Source organism: Hippoglossus hippoglossus, chromosome 9 (genome assembly GCF_009819705.1).
Source record: "Hippoglossus hippoglossus isolate fHipHip1 chromosome 9, fHipHip1.pri, whole genome shotgun sequence".
In the NCBI taxonomy this organism is placed as follows: domain Eukaryota; kingdom Metazoa; phylum Chordata; class Actinopteri; order Pleuronectiformes; family Pleuronectidae; genus Hippoglossus; species Hippoglossus hippoglossus.
This window is the reverse complement of record NC_047159.1, coordinates 24,755,601-24,782,994: the sequence shown is the minus strand read 5'-3', so window position 1 is coordinate 24,782,994 and position 27,394 is coordinate 24,755,601. Positions and strand designations below refer to the sequence as shown.

Here is a 27,394-nt window from a genome sequence, read left to right as displayed (position 1 = left end):
GCTGATTCATTTCAGTCTGATATTTATCCTCTTTGAGCTCTGTTTTTGGTCTCCACCCGCTCCTGAGGGAAATATCTGGCTTGTTCAGCTGCTAAGTGCTCCACTAAGTTCACCAAATACTCTCCAACTCTATCCGTCTGCTTTTTAGTGTTAAGCAGGATAATGTAAAGTAAGACTTTGCTGCTACGGCCAAAAATTATGCTATATGTGATGACAGTAAACCAGGACGATAAAGTTGTGCTCTGAATAGCTTAACGCTGAGCTGGAACTCACTATAAAACTCCATAAATCCGGGGAGAGCTGCAGATTCATCGGATTATTCTCTGCAGGTTCATCACTAAAATCGTTCCTCCCATTGTCACGTAGTTTTAATGTTGTCTTTTGGTGCAGTGTTACTAACAATAGTAATTAGTCTGTTTAAGAAATTCAATTTAGTTTCTGTGTTTTAAACTGCTCTAACTTTAATGTGTGATGTGAATATGTTTTATTGACACAGATGATACCTGATGATTCCCCTGCACAATGATTCAGCAAAAACACTGATGTTAATTGTCACATGAAACTTAGTCACTGCGGTGCACAGAAAATTAGACAAGAGCCGTTGGAAAATTTAGTATTTATTAGTATTTGTCGTGCCTGTGAATGAAGGCAACTGCATTTCATATTAAATCACCTTTCTTGCTGTGTAGCTAAATCAAAGTGAAGGATCTGATGGCAATTTATTGCTGAAAAACAAATGTACACTTTACACAGTATCTCACCTTGTATGTCGCACCCTGCCGACAATGCCAACTTTGTGGTGGTATTTTCTGTTAATTAAAGAGCGAAGTCAACAAAGTCGAGTCTTTCTTAGATGTAATTTGGCACCTGCAGAAAGACTCATCACGTACATGAGATGTGAAAATGAACAAAGTGAAGACGGAACACCAGTGATTTATAATGCCTGGATCTCACAATCACTTCGGGTCATTGTGTTGCCCTGTCCTTGGATGTGCAGTCAACTGCTGGTGCGTCAAGTGGGTCATGGAAAGATTGCAAAGAATACTGTGTCAGATGAAAAGACCTGTTACTCTTTAAGATAAGGAATAACAAAGAAATGAATTCCATAAAACTTTCTAATAGAGAAGTAAAAGACATCACAGATTCCAATATTCTCCCCGCATGCATCCGCCGCACCTGAGGAGAACGTGTGAAAACGGAAATCAGCCCCTTATTTCTGCTCCACTAATGTTTGTTTTCCTCCGTTTCTCTCCTGCAGAGTCGGAAACACGCCAACAAAGTGCGGCTGTATTACATGCTACATCCTGTGGATGGAGGCTGCCCTGCCAAGAAGCTCAGAACAGACAATGTAAGTCCTGTGTGAATTCTAATTCCGAGTGTCTGTCCTGCCTCTGTGTGTCCCCACGGTCTCAGTAACTACCCGTAAACAGGCACATGTTAGTCCACACGCTGCGTCACATGGAAACCTGTATTTGCTTTTCCCAACGAGACACCCTAAGCCCCCGGCCCCCACCCCCTCTGTTTTGGAATAGCTGACAGATAAACAGCGTTGCCATATAGCTACACCAATGAACAATGCGACAGTGACGGCGCTGCGGTTGGATGCGAGGGGACGCCAACCTTTCATCAAACACAAAGACACCTTGTGGCGTATCCAGCCCTCCCAGCCCTCCGTGTCATGTTAAACTGAAAGTACATGACGTGTTTGACAGACACAATTATGTGGCCTGTCATTCCTCATTCGATAAGCTCCTGTGTGTCGTGCAGCCTCTACAGCTCGAACCACCTTCTGCTCCTCCTTGTCTCCTCCGGGGGAAAGATACGAGAACATGGTTTTTCACGTCCACGTCGCAGCTTCATGATGTGGAGATGTCGTGGAGCATGTGCAGGTTTATTGTCGGTGTCAGTGAGAAAGGGGCGTTTTTCAGTCGACTTTCCTTTCGAGTGAGGCTCATGGTGATGGAGGAGGTGAGGAGACGCTGCAGTGGAGAGGCCGAGGTCTCCTCTGTGTTTACTGTCAGTTAGCTAGTTATCAGTCTGGAAATCTGTGTTTCCGAGGCAGATAAAGACAAATCAGGGACACTTTCTCTCTCTGCATCAAGCAGTCCTGCTTTTCTGCTTCTGTGTCACTGTCCTCACCCTGACAACTGATCGCTCTAATCCCCCTGACTGTCTTTTTAGTCTCCTCTCCTGTTTTCCTAGCAAACAGAACTGCTCATCATATCCATCAGTTTCTACAACTCCCTTTGTACTTGCCTCTTATTATCCTTTTCTTAAATTCCTTAAATGTATTCCTTCCCTTTCAGTTCTTTTACTTCCTCTCCTCTTCTTTCCTCTATTTTCCTTTAAAATCTTCTACTTCCCTCCATTTTCCTCTGGCTTCCTTTCCTTTACTCTACTTTCCGTTCATTTATTTTTCTTTCCTCTACTTTCCTTTCCATTCCTATAATTGTCTCTCCTTTGCTTTCCACTTTTCTATCTAACCCATCATGTTCTCTTTACCTCTGGTGTTATCTCTCCTCAGTGTCCTGCTCTCTGGTTGTCTGTGTTTTCCTCAATTCACTTTCCTCTCTCCTCTTGCTTTTCTTCTTTTTTTTTCTTGCACATTGCTATCCTGCCTTACTTCCATTTCTTTCCTGCACTTGATTTTTTTATTGTTTTCCTCCGTCTCATTTTCACTACTTATCTTCCCTTCCCTTCCCTTCCCTTCCTCTGTTCCTTTTTTCTCCTCTTCACTCATTTCAATTATTCTCACTTTCTTTCTTCAATACTCAACCCTCCCTTGTTTCCATCTCATCTTCTTCTCTCTAATTTCTCTCATCCTTTTTTTCTTTCTCATCTCCAACCATTCTCACTCTTTCCTGCCTTTCCCACCCTGTCATTTTTCCTCGCCTATCTCCTATTTTCATGACTTTTTCCCACCTCACTACCTCTATCCTGCTGTTGTCTTTCTCTTCCTTCTCATACATCTCAACCTCAGTTTACTTATTTCCCTATTTCCCTCTTGCCCTGCTTTTCCTTCTTCTTTCTCTTCCCTGCTTCTCCTCTCCTCCTTTTCCATTCCTCACATTTCCTCAACAAAAGCTCTTTGTGTGACTGTTTCTTTGATGTGATTTCTTTTTTTGCAATCTGCGAGGCGCTGGAGTCTTGTACTCTATCTCCTGTCAGTGTTCTGCTGAAGCTTTTATCACTCCCACGGAAACCATGGGGATCGCAGAGATGAGTGATGAGACTTCGATGTCGGAGCAGGGACGTCACGGCTCATCATTCTTTCACTGCCTTTTGTGCGTTCCATTGCCTTCTTGTCAGCCGACACAGGTACAACATACTGTGTGACTGTTTGATACAGTCTCAGACCGTACTCCTTCCTGTCACCAGCTGGATTTCTACTATGGATTACATCACCGTAATAATATTTCAATTAGAATATTTATCAGGAGTTGAAGGTAAACAAAGAACACCTCAAAGGTGGCTCAATGTGCCAGTCTGCGATGACCTTTGTTGCATTGGAGCGGTTTCCCTGTTTTGAGAGAGAAATGATTGCTTGATTGATTTTCATTTAATCCATTCATTTAATGAAAATCTACAGCTTTAAAGATTTCAGTAACAGACGGGACATTGTCACGGTTTTCGTTGTCGAGCGACTGGCTCAGGAGGTAGAGCGAGTTGCCCACTAATCAGAGGGTGAGTGGTTTAATCCCCCTGGCTCCTCCACATGCTAAAATGTCCTCGGGCAACACACTGAACCCCAAATTGCTTGACAATATATAAGCACGACATAAACGTGCATGAATGGGTGAATGTTACTTGACTAGTGGTCAGTAAGACTTCAGAAGCACTACAACGTTTATTTCCAATAACTACTGTTCATTCAATTATTGATGTTGGAAGAGATGCAGATTCTTTACAAAAACAAGTATGAATCAATAATGAAGATACAAATGACTGCTGGTACCAGCTGGTTAAGGCACTTACAGAGAATTATCACCGACTTTGCTCTAATGGCTCTTGCTTCTCTCCACCTTTTTAATCTGATGAATATAATGAAACATTAAGCTGATAATAACAACATGCTTCCTTCAGGAATTGGTGGACTTGGACTCATGGGCCACATTCAGGTATCCTAAAACATTAATTGAAGGTTGTGTAATGTCTGCTGGATGGAGGCAACAGCAGTTATTCTGACTTAAGTAATAAGTCAAATAGAACAGAGTTATTAGCAATGCTTGTGCGTCCCCTAGGTATTCGCTTTTGCTTTCCTTACTGTGACATATCAAAATATGTCTGTGTGAGTTAACAACATTAATGCAGATTTAGTTTGGTTTAGTTAGTTCATTTCAGTGTAATCCAAAAAAAGAAAAGTCTTATCATATCATATTGTATCATAAATGTAGATGACCTCTTTTTTTCCTTTCTTTCCTTAATCAAATCACATAACAAATGTTTTGTACATTAATAAATAGCCATCATCATAACATGAATGTTAATTATTTAAGGTTATGGATATAATGAACCTGTTAAGAGTAAGAAATAAGAATGGTTCTCTTTCATAGGATTATGTTTGACAGTATGTATCATATTATTTGATCATCATTATTGATGTATAAATGTGCAGCAGTGTTTTTATTATAAAAAGGCAGCGTTGTAATGTTGTAGCTGGTACACATGTAATGTGGATTGGAATCAAAGTTACAATGATTCCCTCTGACATATAGTGAAAGAAATCACATCAAATTGAAATATAAAGAACCAGTGCCTTTACAATTGACCTCATGTAGCACTTGAGCAAATGTTCTTATAGCCATTTTCAACCACTGCTGCATTTAAACTCTTAAACGCCACACTGAGTGTTGATAGTAAACGAGATTCATGCAGTGTGATTCCGAACCTGGCAAAGGGCCCGAGGTGGAAGCAGTTGAACACCGCGAATTGTATTATTTTTTTCCCTCTGTGGCTTTGACTATTATTCCAGCTGCTCTCAGCATCAAAGCTGTTAGTGTTTTTGTGTACGGCTGTCAGGTGGAATCTGTGTCTGCTTTGTACTGACTGTGTTAACAGGGACAGTAGGGAAATGGGTTTCAACATGGATTGGGCTGTTTTCTCAGACTCTCTGTCCGTACTGCTGCATCACTGAGCAGAAGACTTAACAGGAGAAAGGCCCCTAGTCAAGTTCTTCAGGGGAGTTCATGCCAGGTGACCTTGCTGGCTTGGGTCAACTTAAAAAGAAATACCATGATGTGAGGGGAGGTTGAGCTCAGGGTTTCTGTGCAAGTGTGGGATTTAAAGGTCAGAAATGTGCTTACATTTCTTGAGACCTAGACTCAACTCTAAATAAAATATGAAGGCACATAGGAATTTGTTGCTGCTTGTTATCCTGCAGTACAAGGGGACACTAAGTCAGCTGTGTATCCATGGAGACAGAAGTAAAGATATGTTCAGACAGCGATCACAAAATATGCATCAATACGACTCCCCTGAAACAGCAAATATGTATGTTCAACCAACTTGCAGTTTGCATGAACAAGTGCAAATTGCAAATATGTTGCTACTGAATGCATCAGTGGGCAGCAAGTAGGGTTTTGATTCGATTCCCGGTTCAGCTTCATGTGTGGAGTTTGCATGTTCTCTCCGTGTCTATGTGGGTTTTCTCCAGGTGTTTCAGCTTCCTCCCACAGTCCAGACATGCAGATCGAGGCTGGGTTAATTGGACACTTTAAATCATCTGTGTGAATGTTAAAGGGGACATAGCATGCCCATTTTACCACAAGTTGATATGGTTCCTTGGGGTCTTAATGAAATGTCTGTAACATACTTTGGTCAAAATACCACAAGGATCATATAAAACAGCACCCTTTTTACCCTGTATAAAACAGCCCTCCACAGAGTGACCTGTTTTGAGTGCCTGTTCCTTTAAATGCTAATGAGCCAGCTCCCCCCTCCCCCCTCTCCCCCCATGATTTTAAACGATATAAATTACATATTTTATATGATATAAATGATCAAATATGCATCCCATACTTTGTATTCCCCTTGTTGTCCTGGAGTTTTAATTTTCCCAATCACATAATTAAATGTCCCCCTCTGCCCATCCACTACAAGCACACAAGCAGACAGACAGAGAGAGAAAGAGAGGGGTGGGGGGGGGCTATGAAGACCATCATTTACCCCCGAACCCCGACATTCAACGGGTACAACAACAAGCGGAGAAAGCAGAATCGCGGGCTGACCTTATATATACAGTCTATGGGGCTGACCAGCGGAGAAATGCTCGTCCCGTGTGAACAGCCAGGCGGCTGCGTGCTGGAGAACGGCGCTGCGCTGCCTCGCTGCTGCGCTTCCGCGTCCGGTGTACCCCGGCATAACTACTGTAACCCGGCGTAACTACTGTAACCCGGCGTACAGTAGAGCTGAACACTGCGGAAGTCTTCCACACAGCTGGCAGTGTGGAAGACCGCTGCGAGGCAGCGCAGCGCCGTTCTCCAGCGCGCAGCCGCCTGGCTGTTCACACGGGACGAGCATTTCTCCGCGCTGGTCAGCCCCATAGACTGTATATATAAGGTCAGCCCGCGATTCTGCTTTCTCCGCTTGTTGTTGTACCCGTTGAATGTCGGGGTTCGGGGGTTACAGTAGCGCTGAACACTGCGGAAGTCTTCCACACTGCTGGCTGTGTGGCGTTGACACAAATTCCAGCTCACGCACGGGAGAGCGAGCGGTCGCTCCCGAGCAGCTGCTGCAGCCTCCCAGTCCCAACGATCCAGACAAATGCCACATGTGAGTGAATCGCGGGCTGACCAGCGGAGAAATGCTCGTCCCGTGTGAACAGCCAGGCGGCTGCGTGCTTGGGAACGGCGCTGCGCTGCCTCGCAGCCTCGCTGCCTCCGGTGTAAACCCGGAAGTAACAAGTGTGGGGGGACGTGGGGGTGGGGTGGTGGGCCAAGACCATGTAGGGAGACTTCCAGTGCCTTGTTACGACACAATACCCAGGAAGCGCAATCGAGTCGCTCAAGCATGACGTTTCTGACTTAGAGGAACTATAACAAAACGCGCGAGTGTTTTTTCCCCAGAGTTTTTGGGTTGGTAGACATGCCAGATACCCACATTAACCTGTAGAAGCACTAACAAAGTGGAATTTGCATGCTATGTCCCCTTTAATGTAAATGGTTGTTTCTCACTGTACGCCAGCCATGTGATACACTGGCAACCTGTCCGGGGTGTCGACTTTCAGCTCCAGCCCCCCCATGACTTTCAAATGAGGTACAGATGATGGATGGATGGCACAGGGTGGAGACCGGGGTGGACGGAGGGTTTGCAAAACCAAACCATAAATGGGCATTAGGTTTCTCACAAAAGTAAATCAGCAGTTGCTCAAATGTCAAAGAGACGATAGACAAAACTGTTAACTGACAGTAATAGTTGACGGTCGTTAATTTCCATAACTTAACTAGAATGACACTCAATAAAGTGCATACCTCTGCCAAGGCCCAGCAGTGCCCTTTATGAAACCAGATGTATATTCACCAAATCCAGAATTTTATTTGGAGCTGCACCAAATTGTATCATAAATCATAAATACCAGTCTCTTATAATGGGTTATAATGGTAAGTCAAAGTAAGTGTATCCTGGATCAGCCCCCTGAAGTTCTTTCTTGGGTCTTGCCCCACCCCCTCACAAAATATCACCGAAATCGGTTGAGTCGTTTTTTGCATAATCCTGCTAACTATCAAACAAACAGACAAAAATTGTGTCTCCCAAATTGTTCTTGACGGATAAATTCAAGCACAAAGAGAAACTCATCTAATAAGATCCAGTTAGTGGTAACAAAGAGTGTGTGAGCCTCTTCAATCAGATAACCTGTTCTGCTTTTCTCTGAGGAAGGATGTTGTAAAGAGGCTTGATTACAAACTCAGATGTGTGTCCAATCTAAACCTTATTTATCCCAGAATGAAGTTTAAAATAGACAGAGGTTGACACAGGCCTCCATTAATGATACGATGAACCGAAGGGCTGGTTTATGCATCCTAGGAGCCACGCATGTAAAAACTAAATGAAACTCATCAGAGTTATATTCAGAGCAAATGGAACAACTCGTGGATTTTTCTCCAGGCTGTTTTGCATGTTTTATTCCATCCTGAAAACTACCTTTTGAGTTTATGTCTGTGGCTGCAGTGGTAAACAGTAAAAACATCTGTCATTCAGCATCCATCAAACCCAAATTCAGCCACTGGATGTTCCCGTTGACACCTGCTGTTGACAGTGAGTATATTGCTTGTAACAAGATGCCGTCAACCAGGACAGCAACTGTCAAATCTGCAAATGGAGACACGCTTGCTCCGAATGCGCATTTCACAAATCAACAGCTGACATCAGCCTGCTAATGGGCACATGCATCCCTGTAGGATGGAGACAGAAACATCCCAGCATCTTGGAGCTGGATGCAGAGGAATCTGTCAGGAGACGAGGGCGTGAGAGCCAAGGGAGGAGTCTGCAGCCGATGGAACAGCTCCTCCGAGCCTCCCTGCTGTTCAAATTAAATCAACCTTGGGGTTAATATCAGGTCCGGGAGAAGCAGACGGCTCCTGTTTCACTGGGAGAGAGGGAGATGGGGGATGGAGAGAGTGTGAGACAGAGAACTGTACGATGCTACACGCTGCAGCTGCTGCTCAGCTTCCCTCTGACTTCACTGTCTGCAGCTTCCCGGTCTGTTCTGTGTCATCCCTTATGTATTTGGATCATGAAGACGAGTTCAGTTTCATATTTAATATTGTACAGGGTGTTCTTTAATATTTGGAAACACGTGGGGTGTTTTTGTGTATGTGTGTGATTAGTTGATGCAGCAGAGTCTTTTCTGTGCCTGTACATGTGAGTTGGAGCATTTTTGTAGGTAATGAGCCTTGAGGCTTTGGGTTGAGGAACTTGTTTTCCTACTTTGAATCAGCATCGTAATCCTTGTTTTGTTCCTGTTAATTTGACGGCAGTGACAAATAGAAGTCCTGTGACCTTCCCCCATCAATGTCAGGACCAAACGTGCTCTTCACCAGCTCTTTATTCCATTTAAATATGTCTCAAAACTACCACAACAAAAACATGTGCTGAGAATACAGGGTGATTTGTGGTTCTGTGACTTCATATGGACCAAAAAATTGTAAAAAACAAATATCATAAAAGGCAATTGTTTTTTTAACATACGTGTCCCCCAGATGAGGAATACTTGGTGTGGTATACTAAAAATCAGAGAGAGAGAGAGAGAGAGAGAGAGAGAGAGAGAGAGAGAGAGAGAGAGAGAGGGACTGAATGAATGAATGTGCAGCTCCGATACATAGACTGTAAAGAAGGACTATGCATCTCCACTTCCTCCCATTATCCAGGAATGAAGATAAACTATCCCTTATACTAAATCTGCCATCTTGCCCATTTGGAGCCAGGGTCTGTGCAGTAGCGGGGGGGGGGATCGAGCTACGGTCGTGAGCTCCTGTCGATACGCGCTCGACCAACAACGAGTCGGCCCCGTCGTTCATTACGTTTCACCCTATTTTGAATCACATCAAATTACAATTAGTGTGATAAGAAATAACAGGAAAATCTTTGAGGTGGGATCCTCCAGCCAGCCACCGAGTGGTGATTTACATGCTTTGGCTTCACTTTCGAGGAGCTGCCATGAAATCATGAAAAACATTGAAACACTGAGAGTGGTAAAAATATGTTCTATTCATTGTGAAACTGTAGCAGGTCAGAGGATGTCAGCTGACTAGATGGTCCTTCATGTGTGGCCCAAGGTGTTCACATGGCAAAAAGAAATTGGCCCCATGCTTCCCTGACCACCTCCGAATGTGGTCTGCGTGTTCGAATCTAAGGACGTAATCAGACCTGAACTTAGTGCTGACTCCGCAGATCAGACTTTAATCCCACGTCTGAAAGGGGCCTTTCAATGAGCCTGTGACCTTCCAACAGGACAATCATCAGAGTGAGGGGTTCTCAGTCTCTTTTGGTTGATTGCAGGGTTTACAGTTAAAACTAATACCACACAATCTAAACAATCCTTGTTGCTGTACACTGTCTGTAGTTTGTCATTTTGAAGGAGAGGTATGACATCATTCATGACCAAAGCAGGAGCAGCCTCACACATTGTCTCGTCTTTCTTCTTTTTTTTTTGTCACAATGAATCTGTGTTGGCTCCGTGGTCTGACCTTGGGCCCCTGGTAAAAGGGCACATTTGATTTGATGGACGAGGGCTCCGCTCAAAACTCCACCCATGTGATGCGACCACGCTGCGCTTACAAGGTGGCGCCGTCTAAAAATACACTCGGCAGCACCGCCTCCAGAGACTATGGGAGTGTGTATACGGCCTGGCATGGCCCGGCGTCTGGACCCGGTTGAGCTGATGCCATCTGACAACTGCACACGCTGCTAGTCATGCTAGTCGCCGTGATAACCTGCGCCCATTCAGAGGGGGAGGGGCCTGTCAGTCAAGGAGTACGCTCTCAGGGTTCTGTGGTTTGAAGGAGTCTGGTTATGATATGGCATGCTTTGGATTCAGAGGTGATAACTTGTGCCACAGTCCGAGCCTGCTGAGCTAAATTACATTTTGCATGTCCGTGATAGTTTGTCTCCCAGGTCTGACTATATGACAACCAATGCATAAACATATAGCGGTGTATTGGAGGCTGCAGCTTTTTCATCATCTGGGTTGTTTCACTCCAAAGAGCGGTTAGTAATTTGTTATTTGCTATAGTTATCGTTCAGTCCTCTGCTCCAATGTTTGGACAGCTCATTCCTTTTTAGCATTGCTCATGCAAATTGGGAAATATCAGATGTTGATAGCTCTGTGGAAATTGCACAATTCAGCTAAAACCATCCACCAGCGATGCAGAAATATTTGAACGGGTACTCGAGACAAAATGGTTCTGGTTGATAACAATTTTGGAAATGTGATTTATGCATCGTACAAGTGCTGAAACGATGAGTCCGCTGATCGATCAGTCGGCAGAGATGAGGAGGAGGCAGAGCTGCAGCATGAGCTCAGAAATCTTGTCAGTCGAGTACTAACACACAGACTTGATGGAATCTGCAAAGAAATCAAGGAGATAAGACGCTTTAGAACTTTCCAGAGGCTCATGTTTTAAAAATGTCCTCACTATCAAAGCAATCAAGTGATGAAGGTTGTCATTACCTCAATGGTTACACTGCAAACAGGAACTGCATCTACCTACTAATTCTACAAACGTTTTTTCTCTATGTGTAACGTAATGGTTCATCAAATCGGCTTCATACTTGGCACGTTTACTATTAATGGCCCAGGTAAGTACAGTGCCGATTTTGGTGTGATTTGGAAAATTTGAATAAACAGGTGACCAGCGCTCTGCAGCAGTCAGTAGGGGCGGGGCAGTGGGCCTTTAATCTACTGGTTGAACATGTCTTCCTCTACATCCTCAGATAAACTACATCAGCGGTTTGTAACTGGCAGCCTGCTACTAATATCTGGCCCAGAAGATCATTTTAATAATCTGATCATTTTAATTTCACCATCTCTTACTGACACAGACATTCGTAATTCATAGGATAACTTCCTCTTTAGAAAGTTGTCTTGAAAGCAAGCAAAACATTTGTTTCGTTGCTGTAATACTTTCTATTGAGCAGAGCTTTTACTTTGAAAAGTTGTGAAGTTGGGTCTGAAAATTCTCACTTTCTTAACAGACCTCTCAAAAAGTCGACTTGCATTGTATGAAAAAATAACAGCATTTAGGTAAATCATTTAAACTTATATGCACAGTAAGTGAAGAGTATTAAAGCAAATTATGTTTTTATGAAAACAATGGTGAGGAGAAAATCATCATTACAGATAAACCAGGTAGGATGAACACCAATTTTCTAATTTCACCCTGCGTCATAGACTGTTTATAGAAACCTCTGCACACAATGCGATTGTGCTAATTTGCTAAAACGTATACAAATAAAGGCTTAAAAAAGGGCAAAAAAGTAGTCTTTTCCTATAGTGGCTGACATTACATCAGCAGGATCAATGAGTTTGGTTCCCAGGGGGGCTCTTACGTTGCTGTTGCCGTTTTTAGCACATTTTTCATTTGCTCCATTTTGCTTTACACAGAAGTTCAATTTTACACTGATCTAGAAAATAGAAAAGTAGAAGAACAAGCAGTTCTTCATGAGGCAAAAACTCAGGGATGCACTTTGAAGTACGAGGATGTTGCTGCTGCAGACGGGATTTATATTACAGGAGAACTAAGGAGCTTGGATTTAATTCTAAAAAAGTGGGGTAATAGCCGACTCCAAGCTCCCTGCACAGAATAGATGCATGTGCTTCAATTCAAGCTACATTTTAAAGAAATGCATCTTTAAAATGAAAACCAGGAGGGCGGGGTGTCTGATAAAATCTCCCTGGAGATGCAGCACGAGGCTCATAAAGAAAGCAACAAGAAAACAAATATTTGCTGTCAAGAACCACCAGAACTCCCAGAGTCGTCTGAACACAGGGAGCACGTTTTTCATTTGTCTCAGCATGTTGCATGGAAGGTTTGCTGTAGACACCCATTTAAACCGCAGACAGCTTATCGAGATGCTACTGTGGAGGCTCCGCACGGCCTCATCCCTGAGGTTTGGCCCACACCACTATGGTGATGTTAGTCATCGTATTTCAGCAGCTCAGAGGGAGAACTCACTCTCGCCTTTTAATATACAAGCAGGGGTATAGTGCTGGCTACAGAGCATGGTGCTGAGTGGTGTGGAAAACATCGGGACAACACTCTACCTATCGAGGTTTGACCATCGTGCAAAAAAAGCCCAACACAAACAGGTGACTCCAAGAAATCCACTCAAATGTTACTGCATGGATCATTATACAAGAGACAGCCTCTCATCAGCTGAAAGATGGAAAAGACAAAAAGTAATTTGTTCTTTCATGAATAAATAGATAGGAAGCCCAGGCCTGTTCACATGGAACTGCTCTGTTGCTTATAGTTGAAGACTGTCATTGCTCTTGTATGAAAGAATGACAAATCCTTTTTTTTTCTTCTCTTTTTAACAACAAGACTAAAGAACTGCACTGAACTCTGCATAATCCCATGAGGCTGTATGTGAGGACGCATACGTCCGTGGCAGCTGCCGTGGACTTTCTCTACAGTTTCTCCATCCTGCCTCAAGTAAAAACAATAGATAATGGCCGAATGAGGCCATGTGTGAATAAAGGGGGCATTGGTGACGTTTCTAACTCGCGAGCGACAGAGACAAAAAATAATTAAAACATTGCGAAATGAATATAGGTACCATACATATAGGGCACAGCCAATTATGTCATCTTGGATAGACAACGAGATTTGAGCAGCACCTCAACTCCTGTGCCAATGTGCCATGTTGGCAACATTGCAGGAGGTTTGGTGAAGTGGAGCTTTGGGCGAACATTCCGATGTAGAGCACGGTTACTGTTAATTCAGGACCAAGACTGTCCTCCTAGAATTAAGAGAAAAACAAGACAATCTGAAAGAACTGCCTGCTTCCAATGTTAATCTTAATGCACATACGATGGCTAAGCGAGCAGGCGAAAGAGCACGAGGGATTGATTCCATTCATGTGCTTATTTTTTCCACGTGTTTATTGTGGTTTAACGCAGCAATTCCCTCAGAACTTCCCTCAGAACAGAATAAAAGTGTGAATGTATATGTATTGTTTGTTATTATTTTAAACCATATTGAATATAGACTTAAGAACCATGCAGCAATAGTCAGAAAAGCAAACAGCTGCCTCCCTCATTTGGCAGCATCATCACCAGTTGAAGGCAAACAGATAGTATGACAATGACACAGTGGAGGTAGAGACATGGTCTGCTGTTGCCACAGTTTTATTTTCAAGATAGAATATTAAAAACAAAAACGTGAAAGTCATGAATCATGAAACAATGCATGGACGGTGTGTGCAGGCTTACAGCTGCCTATGCATGTGATTACCATGTTTGCCCCCCATAGAGCCGCACAGCTAGTGCAGCTACTGAGCGGATTAATTGGCACAGGATCTAAATGGGTGGATATGCTCCATTGAACCTGTCTAACAGCTAAAGAGAACCATCTCAAGGGTTATACCTGATATCTACCATTTCTAAGCCTTAATTTGACACTTGACAGAACCATTTCTGCCATATAATCCTTCAGGGATAGTTTCTGAACAAACCTTCTTTTATCTTCATATTAAACGTTGCACTTGCTAATCAATGCACAATTTAGTACTTTGTGAAGCAGAAGTAATGTCCTGTATATATGTTCATGTGTGCAGACTGGTTGGCTGGTTCTGGTGTTTGCATGTCAGTTTATTTAACTGCCAGCTTCCATTAAATCAGTCCCACGGCCATGCCACTGGTTCCTGGCGGAGAGACGGTGCCGTTGCGCTGGACGTGGCACAGGTGTCCCACACCGCCTTGACTGAACAGGAAGTGACTGCAGTCTTATGCTTCATTGCCTCGACCTTCTCCTCGAGCGATATCCAACAGATTGCACACTTGCCGCATGCTCACTTGCCGCACACATGCATATGGCAAGTACACACATTTATTATAGCATGTGCATATGCACACTAAATCTGCAGTATGGCCAGGGAGCAACACAAGAAGAAAGAAGAGCCTCTGGTGGTTTAGGTTCCAAGACAGATCACATGCAGACGGCCCAAACTCTGCTCTGTTGGAGGACTAAAAAACTGATGACACGCAGGAAAGAGGATGTAGTTTATTTATCATTCAGAGGGATTATGTGGTGAACTGTAGAAAGTACTACTAACTGTTTTACATGCCAAATGCATTAATCTCAACACTAAGGGTAAAACTGTAAAATAAAGTAAAATAAAAAGTTGATACTGATACACCAAAGGGAATTAATTTGGTAAAATAAACACAAATGTCTGCACTAGACACTAGATTCAGCGAATACATACAATTAGAAAGACATTATTAATAATTATTAATACAGTTGGGTCTACAGATGGCCATACTGTGCAAAACATGTCCAGCCATGCATTGTATAATCTATTACTCACACATGCCCTTAGATGATGTGCAGAATGTGCATATTAGCATATTTGCATTAGCACTTATTCACCACATTTTCACAGCAGATGGAGGCCCCACATGTACAGACTCACACTCTGTCTCAATTGTCTGTTTCTAATCGTAAGCCAGGTGGCTCCAAATGATGTACAATACAAACAAATGCAAGTACAGCTATCGGGGATAAGAACAGAAAAAGAGGAAAAAGGGAAATTGGATACAAATCGTTGATATTTTTCTCATTACCCATTTACCCAGCTGAGGCTGATGGAAATTTTGTGATATTCTATTGTGCTGTGATTAGGCTCCAGTTCACAGATCAGATGAGGTCCTCTCCTCCTGCTCGCTCTGTGCAGTTCAGTGAAGCATTGGTGTTTCAGTCTGAACTCCACCAGTGTCAGAGAGAGAAGTAACCGAGTCTGAGCCAAACCCAACCTGAAACCCCTTTAGGGCCTGATCTACTAAGATCCAAGATGAAGAGTGCTAAATTGCGTGTGCATTATAACAGATTGCACGTTTTGTTGGTGGGCGTTTTGCAGGTGATCTACAAAAAATTGTTGCGTAAATTATGAAACATGTGCAGACATGGTAAAGGCAGTAGTATTTAAATGAGCGTTACTGGTTTCCACCATGGAGCATTAAGGAGATCGAGACGCAAGCGCAAAGGTAAATTTAATGCCATGGAATTGGAGGTGTTAGTTGAAGAGGCAAACAAACATGTTGTTGAGCTACAGCAAAGAAATACTAATATAACTCAAAGAAACTTGATGTGGGAGAGTATCTGCGAGAAAGTAAATGCTGTGGGTAAAACAAAAACCAATGAAATTAAGAGAAGGTGGCAGGACATAAGGAGAAGAACAGAAGAAAAAATAGGTCATAATAAAACCTTGGCAGATAAAACAGGGTGGGGGGGGGGGCGCTGGAAGAGATGCCTCTGACCAATATTGAGCAGCAGGTGCAGTTCACTTTCTGTGGCAGTAGTGCTCAGGCACGACACTCTGGCCATATAGGCCACACCAGGCAGCTGGTCAGCGCTGTATCTGGTGTGGCCATCAGTGCCCTGGCAGTACAGGCAGTGGTGAGGTCTCTCAAAACGAGCGGCCCCACTACGGAGCAGCCGGGGAATGGAGAGGGAGGAGAGCGCACCGGGGGAGACGAACGCACTGGAGACAAGCGCAACCTGCTGAAACGAAAAACCCCAGTTAAAAATGTAATGTTGGCAAAAAGAGGGAAATAGGAAGACATACACAATGCCAATGTTAATTTTTCTTTAGGTATGAGGTACATTTTCTGTTCTTTAGTGGCTGTGAATGCTCAGTTTTGTTTGGCTGCAGCCATCTGTGCGCAACGCTGTGCAGATTAGCACCTACCTTTCAAACACACTAAATATAGACGCAGTCACAAGCACCGCAATTATTTGAAGGCTTTGTAAATCACATTGATTGTGCTAAATTAAGGTATTTGCATCTACCCGATAATGCATATTCATTAAGGCAAACGTACTAAATGGACAGCGCGTGTTATTCTGCACACAATCCTCAGTGCGCACCGTTAGTAGATCAGCCTGCGTGTTCTTTTGCGGGTGAAATCAAGTTTGCACACGTTTTTACACGAGCAAACCTTTAGTAAATAAGGCCCTTAATGTAGCTGAGTAACTGTGTAACTGAATTCCTGTTACCCTATCATGCAGTTGTTGGTACCAAGGTAGCAGGTTGCCTGTTTACCCCACATACTGCATGTAGATAGACGACAAATCTCCACTTCTCCCTACTATCCAGAAATTATGCTAAAATATCCCACATACGACATATCCCACATTATAACCAAACCTACCAGAAAAGAGAACACTTCAGTGTGATAAGAATTACCTGAAATGAGCGAAACCATCTGTGAGAGAAAAGTACTTGACGTTTAACTTTTCAGTATGGTCCCTGTCGCTTCCGCTAACATGGAGTAGGTGGGATTTATTACTTAAACGGAAGCCAGCTACTAGGTGGCGATCAAGGCACTTAGGCTTCACTTTTGGGGAGCTGTTATGTCGTCCGTCTTCATATACAGTCTGTGGTTTGCCCTGACCACTGCTCCTTGTTAATGTGCACTGAAAAGGCATTGTTTTATATAGTCAATAGGTAGATTGTGCAAACATGCAAAAGTATAATGTTGTAGAGACAATCAAACCCGAGCAATATTTCTACCTTTTAACCCAGCCCCCACAACTTCCTTTGGAAGTTTCTATCTACATCTCTTTATTCACCATCATGCCCAAATGTCATATTTTTCCTCAAATGATTTTCTAATGTAGATGAGCGAGGCTCATAGTCTGATGAATATCTAACTCTGAAGGGGAAATGCAATAATTTCTGTTCTGTGATTTTTGCAGTTGCCTAGTGATGCAGTTATAATCAATAGCCTCCGTTGCTATTGGCCTGTTTGTTGACTCTGGGTTCATCAGTTATTCAGTATGCGCTGACTTTCTAGACTACAAAAATCTCAGTATGTTGATAGAAAGAATTATGGGCATCTCATCTTGTTGGTTTTAAACTTCATGGTGATCTCTTCCAAGCTCAATGCTTACTAATGTGTTTTAAGTGCAGCTCTATTCATCATCTCAGACTGTAGCTTTGTTCTTGAGATAAAACCACAGTCCAACACAGCCAACAAGACAAAGGTCTTCACTGAGATCGATTGAGCCTCAGGTCATTATTCAATTGTTCTGCAGCAGTTCAACCATTTGAGTTTTCATGAAATTAAAAGTTTGCTCTGCGCTCTCATTTATATTTCTTTTATTTGTGCATCCAAAGCTGGTTAATGATGCTTTTTTATCCACTTTTTTATCCACAAGAAAAAAGCACTTGACCTCATCAGTACTATGAGCCATTTGAAGAAGATGGAGAAGAATATCACTGAAAGCCTTCACACAGAGTATAGCACACAATGCTGGATATAAAGGGACCTAGAGTGTTACATATTATATCAAATGTTTCCCTAAGAACTGCAGTGTCAATCTTCTGCTGTTTGAAAAATGAACTGAGGAGAGGATGATGCCTCTACGTCTCCCTAACTGTATTGTGCAGACCCCTGCAGTGTAGAGCCGCAACATCACTCATCTAGTTTTTTCTTACAAAAGCACTTTTTAAAAGTCCTCTGGGCTTCTTTGTGAAGAGTTATAAGGATAAAGGCGAATTGTGAGAGACGTTGGCTATTATTCCAAAGCAGGGGCCCAGATTTTGCGAAAAAGCCCCCACCTCTCAGAAAGCCAGCGAAATGAGGCCGGGAGGCCAGAGGTACAGTGCGTGTCTGAGGGTAATGATGCGTTTGAAAAGGGAACCCCTGCAAAAGATCCAAAACGATGGCCGAGAGAAAGAAAGAGACATTTCCAGCCCTGTGTAAATGTGCAAGACAGCTGACAAATGTTCCCCTTGGTTAGGCTGGAACTGCTTCCAATCCACACACCACACTGCGCTGTATGTCTCCCCTGTGTAAAGTTAGAATAGTCCAATTTGAATGCTCTGCAATCACTGACTCTCACAGGGGACCTTTTCATAAATGTATGTGAGATTGAAGAGCTTGAAGAGCATGTTTTGGATCGAAGGATCTGCTCAAATCTCGAATCAGATCCAAGAACGGATCAGACAAAAAACTGTTTAAAAGCAAATTCAATAATTCAACGATAATCTAGTTTTGCACAGTAAAAGCAAACCATCTGAAAAGTGCCGTGTTTTGTGTATGGTGTTTTTCCACCAAACGATTTCAAAAAAAGGAGTGAAGAAAAAGATCTAAGCTTTGCAAATATTTCTAATAAAAAGGTTGGGGTCTGAATTTTAAGGTTGATTTATGTGATGTAGATGACAGTGCTTTCTTACCTTGTAGCCCGGGATTTAATTTGACAAGATTCCTGGAGTTTGATGTGTTGCTTTCGACAATTGCTTATCAATCCCAGATGATCTCTGGCCTGATTCCTTCATTTTATATGCCTCATCATCAAGGTGAGGAGTGACTCCGACAATGGAAAACCAATTTGGACGTATATGTCAGCTTTATAATGTTCATAAAAAGCGCTGAGCAGGCAACCATCACAGCTGTACGTTTCGCTGAGTTGCTGTAACTGATCAGAATAGCCTCAGAGTCCCTCAGAAGGGTCATCCACAGCGTGAACCTGCTGTTCACAATTATGTTACACTGTGAAAGCGGAGATAAGGGTGTGCACGGAAAGTTTAACCTTGTGAAAAGACAAAGAGATGTCGGCAGATGAGCCTAATGCAATTTTTCCATTTTTTTCCATGAGGCTTTGTTCTATCATTGTCCCAACACACATGAAGTAAACTCTTGGAACTGCACAAATATGTGTTGCATGTCCTAACATGGTGGATGTGAGTTTAGACTCCGTCACGCCAGCATTCAAAAAAAGAGCAAACATATACTGTATAGTCAATTCATTGTAATTTATTTCCCAAGGCCAAAGTCGATCCGTGAGTTTAGCAAACCAACACCTGCATGGACCAATAGCAAACCGTCTTGCCTGTGCTGCCCTTGGAGGGAATGAAGAAGATGTATAAACATTTCCACAAATGAGGCATGATTTAATTGAGACTAGACTCAGTGCTATATCATTACTCTATATCGCACCAAGTGTGGGCAAGTCTGATTCACAGTCTCTCAAGTAAAACAAGGAATGATACTTTCATCTAGAAGTGTCAGTGGGATGTTATGTGACCTGAGATAATTAAGAAAGTAGAAAATATTACACAGGGTTTAGAAGAACTTGTGCTTTGCCTACTAATTGAGACAAGCAAGTAAAGACCAGCTGCTGGACTCAGTCCACAGAACCCTGAAGCTGCACAACTGCTACTGTAGAAGGAGCTGTCCATCTGTTTGTTCAAAGTTCAGTGAAGGTCGACTCGCAGAACCCAAAACTGGACAATCACTTGTTTTTGCCTTTGTCGAGCATAACCAAACTTTGTACGCACTGTTAATGATACTTACATTGATGAGTCCCAGCCACCAGTGCTACAGAGCGCTGGTAGCCTCTTATTCAAAGTTGAATCATATTGAACATATCACATGTCCAAATCAAACAAAATTCGACACTACACTACCTTGGACCCTTAAGAATACACATGCCTAGTGTGAAGCAGATAAGATGTACAGTCCTTGAGATATACAAGCCACATACAAACAGACAGAAAGAGATTTCTAGAATTAATAGATAGATGCTAGTTTGTCTGATTTCTTTTGTAAGAGAAATATAGGCAAACAATAGAATTTAGCATTGAAATTAATTGTAAAACATATCAATCCACTCCAGTTTACAGACTGACTCCCTTATTCAACCCCGCAGTATGTGTTGTAGCTGTACATGTGCACAGTTTAGTGCAACTCAGGCAAAACTGTTAGCTGGTTTTCAACCTGTTCAATTGACCGCTTATGTCTGATTGCCCTTGTCAGTCAATGTCACTGCATTTCAACATCATACCTGATGATATGCAGTCTGGTTTGTAAAAAATTATATTTTCCGTGTTAGGACATTTGCTATGATTAAAATGGAAGGTGGCTGATGGGGTGTGACTGGCATATAGAAAAAAGACATTTCATCGTAGACAAACTTACACAGGTCGTGGATGGATTAAAAATAAATATTTTAGAATGTGTAAAGCCACCTTAACTGTATGTAAACAGACATACTGATTTGGATCATCTCCCTTGTGACACACTTTCTAGTAAAGTCCAGTCAGGGTTTGTTCTCTATCCCTGTTTGTACCTTCTGCTGTTCAATGTGAAGGTTGCTTTGTTTTGTGTCGGGCTGAAGCAGCAGCAGTAACCACTGTGTCAGCCCAGCTTAGCGCTCCCATGAATGCTCCGCTTGGCAGCAATACACTGCATTGTCCGCGGCTGTGTTGGGAGCTAGTGCTTTTTTTCCTTTTTTTTTTGTAGGGATGCCCTTGCACTTGGCTGTCCTATTTCTCCTGTGTATGCCTTAGGGGAGATGCTGTGATGAGCAGTGAGTGTTCCCTGACCTCCAGATTTAGCCCAGGCATCATACGGTGCTAAGTTAAGCCTGGATCAAGACAGACTAGCTGCAGCCCAAAGCTTCTACCTTACGAAAAGGTGCAGCTTATTGAGTGCAGCTCGAGGAAAAAAATGGTCGTATCGTAGTTGGAGTCTCTGAAAATCATGCAGGTTGGCACCTTGGCATTTATGATGCAGGGACCAAAGAAAACAACAACAGTAGAACATCACAAAGCCCGTCTACGGCACAAACACAGGCAGGCTTGGACACACTGCTTCTCTTAAACCGAGATGAAAATGTACAGCACAGCGCTGATAGCAAAGAGAATTTACTGCTGGCAAATCAAAAAGATTATTTTATGCCTTACATGAATGGAAAGGAGGCAGCCCCCCCCTCTCCCTCTGCCACCCTGCCTGCATCAGTTACATATTCACAGAAGTGCAGCACAGCAGCACATTCTGCCAATGCAGAACTCCAATTATTTCACACTGTTGGGTTGAGATTGCATGCAAAAAGTGAAGCCCACCAAACATGACTGCTGGAATATGCCAGAGGTTGGATGTATTTTGATCCACATGACTCATGGGTGCTGAGACCCACCCCCACAACCCCCCACCACCACTGACATATATATATTTAAAACTATGTTGATGAGCTTATCAAAAGTTCATCCACATTCCTAAACTCATACATAGTCATTTCACATTAGCCTACATCCACCATATATCTAAAATGCTACACAAGTCAAGTCCGTATATGACACTGTGGTTTCCAATCTGGCAACATACACCTACCTACCACTACATTAATTACATTTCCCTGCAATTAGCTCCTTGTTTATCCAGTTAAATTAACCATGAAATTATGGATCCTTCCCAGTTCAAGGTGGCATCTCATCTCCTGGTGTATTTTGGTCTCTTCCTGAATATATATGTGCTCATTATGACTGTGAAATCCTGCAAACGAGATGGAACAGGGGCTCTGCTGCTCTGAGAGCTGAAAGAACGTTGTGTGTAGTGTGTAGCCAGAGTTACTGAAGGACAAGGCCAAGGGCGGGAGGAGGGGCTGTGAGTGTGTGTGTGTGTCGGAATGAGTCAGTGTGCGCAGCAGTGTTCCTCTGTTATCACACACTGTGGGAGGAAGAGTTGTGTCCCTGTCTTTTCCCTTAGTCACACACGCACACACACACACACACACACACACACACACACACACACACACACACACACACACACACACACACACACACACACACACACACACACACACAGTGTGATCTCCACTAGATTATTGCTCACTACAAATAACAATCAGTAAAGGGTCCAATTTGAAATTGCAAACATGAGCCCCCCCACTGGTTGAACATGTCCATGCTTGTACTGGTTTTGTTAGTGATCGGATTTATTCCTCAAATGTATTCATTAAATCAATAGTGGGATGTGGGGGCTGTGGCTCAAGATGTGGGTTGTGTACTTTGCAGAAGTCCAATGGTTTGATTTATGTGTGATTAAAAAGAAAGAATATTCTCTGACACATATGTTGTCCTACTGTCAGGTCTGCTATAGAAGCAAAATCATTGTATCAACCTTTTAAGAAAATCATTCCCATCTCAGTCAGGTCATATTCTATGAAAGCAGAGGTGTGTTGGATGAAATGACAATGACCTTGTGATGTAGAGGTGGCTGCATCCTGTCCTTGCAGAAACCAGTGTCCTCACAATGCTAAATGTTTCTGAGTTACTGTGATGATTCTCTCTGGAAGGACAAGGTCAGCCATCATAAAGACTTTGATCGTACTCACAGCGACTAGTAAAGAAAAGATGGGAAAGCATAACGCGATCATCTTAATTGGAACGGGTTGTTCGACGTCAGTGGACTCACATTAGCTTGTGTATGAATTCTTGGCACTGTGGTGAAGACAGTGAGGCTTAGTATTTTCCCAGTTATTCCCAGAACATTGAAAAACATTATAACATTTGTACTGTATGACTGCACAAGCATGCTATTTATTATTGATCATAAGTCAGTACGTCAGTCATTAACCACTTAAGATGCAGTGTACTGTACTACCTGATAGGATTTTTCTGTCTTCAAATCTGAGTCGTTTACACTTGCATGGCTGAGCAGCCATGAATAAGCTGTCATATGGTTTGACTGATGTTTATTCTTAATCAAAATTGCCATTAGATTGTATTATAAACCGGATAAAAATGGATAAATGGAAAGAGGGTACAGATGAGTGACACACAATCAAAGGAGAAATGGTTGTGTTTGGGCTTTTTCTCTGGAAACAAGGCTGATGGCAGTAAAACCAAAACAGCAACTAAAATGTTGATGGTAGAATGTAAACAAAATGTACATTAATCATATATTGATCCATTGTTAATGTGGAAATTATAGATCAGTGCAGTCTCAATTACATCCAAGGGTCAAACTTACTGCACCCAACAGTCATAAAGACTTTGACATTTGTTATTTTTATGAATATCTGAAAACAAGCATGTGTTCAGTTTTTGTAATGGTGCAAGCTGAGGACTTGTGGGCAATGACAAGTGTTTTGGTGACACGTCAACTGGACTGAGCTTATGCTCTTTGATTTTTGCTATCTGGTTGTGTCCTCTTCTCCTACAGTGGTTTCTGGGAAGAGAGTGACAGCAATTCTAGCCTTTCATGGATGTGTGGTTGGAATGGGTGAGGCAGGGTGAAGGAGATATATTGGGAGGCTGTGTGAGACATCTTGAGACTTGGGGGTAACAATTGCTCATGTTATTCTATAAGCGTTGGTTTGTTGTTGCACCTTCTGGTCTCCTTGATGCATCAAATCTAAATTAAATTATTCTGCATGAGGCATCAGCTGCTGCCTGAGTTCTCCTTTCACCAGCTTCCAGAACACTTCCATCACAAAGTGGTGTCACGAACAGGATCTCAAACACAGCAAAGATACGGTAAGTTGCAAATATACAAATTATTCTTTGATTTTGCCATACGACTGGCCTCACGCCAAACCCCCTGTGTAAGAGTCGAATCCCAATTGGTCTATCGGAATCATAACTGAATGAGCAGAAATGAAAGGAAGTGAACTGAGCTGTTGTGAAAATTGGATTTTGTATATTTATAATGCCATAATGCGCTGTACTAGTGTCTGTACTAAATGTGTTTACCAGTGGTTGGTTGGTTTCTGGGGTGACTTCGGATCGTGCCCGACAAAGGCAATATCCGCCACCTGGTTGCACCCTGACCTTGGTGTCATCGGCGGTTTGGCGGGGAGCCTGTGTCCGTTGGGAAAGATTAGAGAAAGACTGTGGTGTGTTTGTTGAACTCCACAGCCCCCAAAACGAGAGGTTACTTTTGTGGGGGGACTTCGAGCTGCGCCCGGCACAAGCAATCGCAGCCACATGGTTCCACCTTAGGGAAGAGCTCTCCGGGTCGCAGGCTGACCTTGGTGTAATCGGCAGTTTAGCAGGGAGCTTGTGTCCGTTGGGAAAAAAGGTTCTGTGTGCTTATGTGGCAGAAGCCGAGGTGCTATTTTGTAGAGTACACTAATTGGATTAAGTAATTTGAGTTTTTTGTTCAAAATAGTTCAAAAGTCTGCCACCACTGATGTAGTAAAGCAAAATGTAACTGTGGAAACTCTGATGCTGCAGCAGAGGTTTTTAAAAAATGAATGAATGAGTAAATGTTTTTTTTATTTTTCAAATTTAAAAAATGCCACCAAGGGAAATAATCAGTCTACAGCCGAGGTTAAAGCCAAACTGTGAACAATTTGTTGAACAATTAAATCAGTCCACCGGTGATAAACAGGTAAAGCAAAGTGCCTGGTCCGAAGCAACGTTTTGCTCCAGAATGCCAGAAGGAGTCATAGGCAGATCAAAAGATAGACTTACAGCATGTTATGCCCTATAACTGCACTCATGTGTGAGTGGACTGATGGTGAATGGCCAGTTGCTGGGTCATTTGCCCCAGAAAGTAAAAAAAAAAAAATGACAGAGGAGATTAAAGAAGCTGGAGCAGATAAATCCTTATGCTCCGATATCCGCAAATATCAGTGATAATATGTTTGTGTTAAATGCTGCTGAATTAATGTACAACATATGCATACAAGATGAATGTGCTTAATATGAGGTAAAGTAGGAATGTGCATGTGCTGACATTCCTGTATGTGAGTGAGTTCTTTAGAGGAATTTACTCCCGATAGCTAAAGTGATCACTGTTAGAACAAAGGCGACACTATGGTTCAAATAATAATCATCAGATGTTGACATCATGTCAGAGATGACAGGAGGAGTTATTGAAGGAAAATTTTGAACTGAGCCATGTTATTGTTGTTTTTTTTAAAAGCTGACTTTTCAGAATGAAAGTGAGGAATGTGGTCTGAAGGCTGAGGAGATTAGATAAAGACAAGATGGATCAAGTTATGTTTTGGAAGAAGAAAGATCGGTACAAGATCTGTCAATCCAGAATCTTTGGGTGTAAGTTGATGTGAAATCTTGCTCATAGATGGATGATATATGGTCAAACTCAAGTGGAAAAAGTAAGTATAGGGGAGGGAGATGAAAAGAAGGTTTGCATATGTTTTCAATGAGATGGAACAAAATAAATAAAGAAATAAGGCAGTTTGCTTGCCACAAACTACATTTAATAAAACAACAATACAATAATAGAATAGAATAAATAAAATAATAAAATATACAATGTGAAACTTAAGTCTCCATCTTATGGGTGATTTGGTTAAATAAACTTGAGATTGGGAATATTCAGACTTTAAGTCTGTGGATGGAACAATTGGAAATATATTGCAGATAAAACTAAATCATTTTAAAATCAATCTCACAATTGAATTTGACTCAATCACTTAAGTTATCAACATTTAATCCTAAAGTTTGGTTTACTGATCATTTAAAATAAAACAATTTATATATAATCATTTTAATAACGTGTAGTTTTACTGTGCTTTCTACAAAAAAGATACGATTCTAATTCTACATTTATCTTATATAACATCTGAGATAGTCCCTAAATGAATAGTAAACTATGATTGTTTGGGTTTTAACATGCAGTCTGCCATTGAATCTTGTCCCTCAGCTGTATGATCACATAGTCTCACAAAGTAGCCATATAAAGGCGACGCCTTGTTCAGTCTTGTCCCAGTATAGTAACCGGTGTTACTGGAATCAAAGATCTCCTCAGACCAGGTACAAAGCACTTGGTACAGTATAAGGCACAGTGTTCTCTACTGTTCTTTTGGCTTCACTGAGTGAATCAACAGCGATTACATCTTATTCAACACCTCTTTCTGTGGATGGTACAGTGAGCCAGTCTATTTGTTTTAATGCAACCTTAATAACACATTAACCAAGAGTATCAACCTGTTTCAACCCTCCACTTTTTTAGGGAGCTAGGTGTTTGATTACTGTGAATCAGAACCTCACACACTGTGACCTTAATTCTCTTTCAAGAACCTTTGTATGAGCTAAACATTTCCCTATTTATCAGGACAATCTACAGCACTGTGATATGGAGTTAGGGTGATTTCTCCCACCTGTGTAAACTTCTGCTCTGAGTCCAACCCAGTTTGCAGTTCGGTCATTAAACCATTATTTGGTTTAATCACAGCCTCATTAGTGTAAGTGTTAATTGCAAAATATCCTGGGTACAAACACGGGGTCCAGGTGAAAAATAACATGACCCACCGGTGGTATTGCTTGGGTACCTAATGGTGTGGAAATGGTGTGGTTGTTTGTCTGATGAAGGTGAACTAAAGATGTCACCAATGTTAATGGTGTTTCAGACCGATGAGACTGAGCATATGAGAGCTGTCTGCACCCTACGTGACAGTACACAAATGTGAACAAACACAAACATATTATGAATCATGTCACACACTGTTCAGTCTGGGCTCACAGCTCAGTCAACATTGCTTTGATCCAGTTTATCAAAGCATAAACAATGCTGCAGGCTTTTTCCAGTTTTCTAGTCCCAGCAGATCAGTATTAACTTAACATCTTGGTGATTTCATGCATTTCTGCATGGCTCTGTGGTTAAAACTGTTTTGGTCCGTTGCTTGGCTATCTCGGTGTACAGTGTGTATACCAGAGCAGTGGCTTTGTCTTGTTGTTTCATGCTGTTATGTGGAAAGTAATAGGGCTGGTTGGGCAGTTTTACCAATATATGTACTGAATTTGGACTCGTGCTAAAGAAAAAGGTCTGCTGGGTCGTTAAAAGAAAAGAGCTGAAATGTACTTGTGCTATTTCTTAGTTAGAATTAAAGGGTTGAAACAGCTGGAGGTTAAAAAACATCTTTCGACCACAACCTTGAACGCTCAATAAGTCAATAAGGCAACCTTTTTTTTT

General features: G+C 42.2%; 1 protein-coding gene across 1 annotated transcript in view; it reads left to right on the top strand.

Annotated features, from left to right (window-relative positions):
• zmat4a (zinc finger, matrin-type 4a) overlaps nucleotides 1–27,394 on the top strand; it is a 146,173-nt gene that overhangs the window by 53,596 nt on the left and 65,183 nt on the right. The window contains exon 3 of the mRNA XM_034596481.1: nucleotides 1,259–1,348. Within this exon, the coding sequence (XP_034452372.1) occupies nucleotides 1,259–1,348 (90 nt within the window). The remainder of the gene's footprint in view (nucleotides 1–1,258; nucleotides 1,349–27,394) is intronic.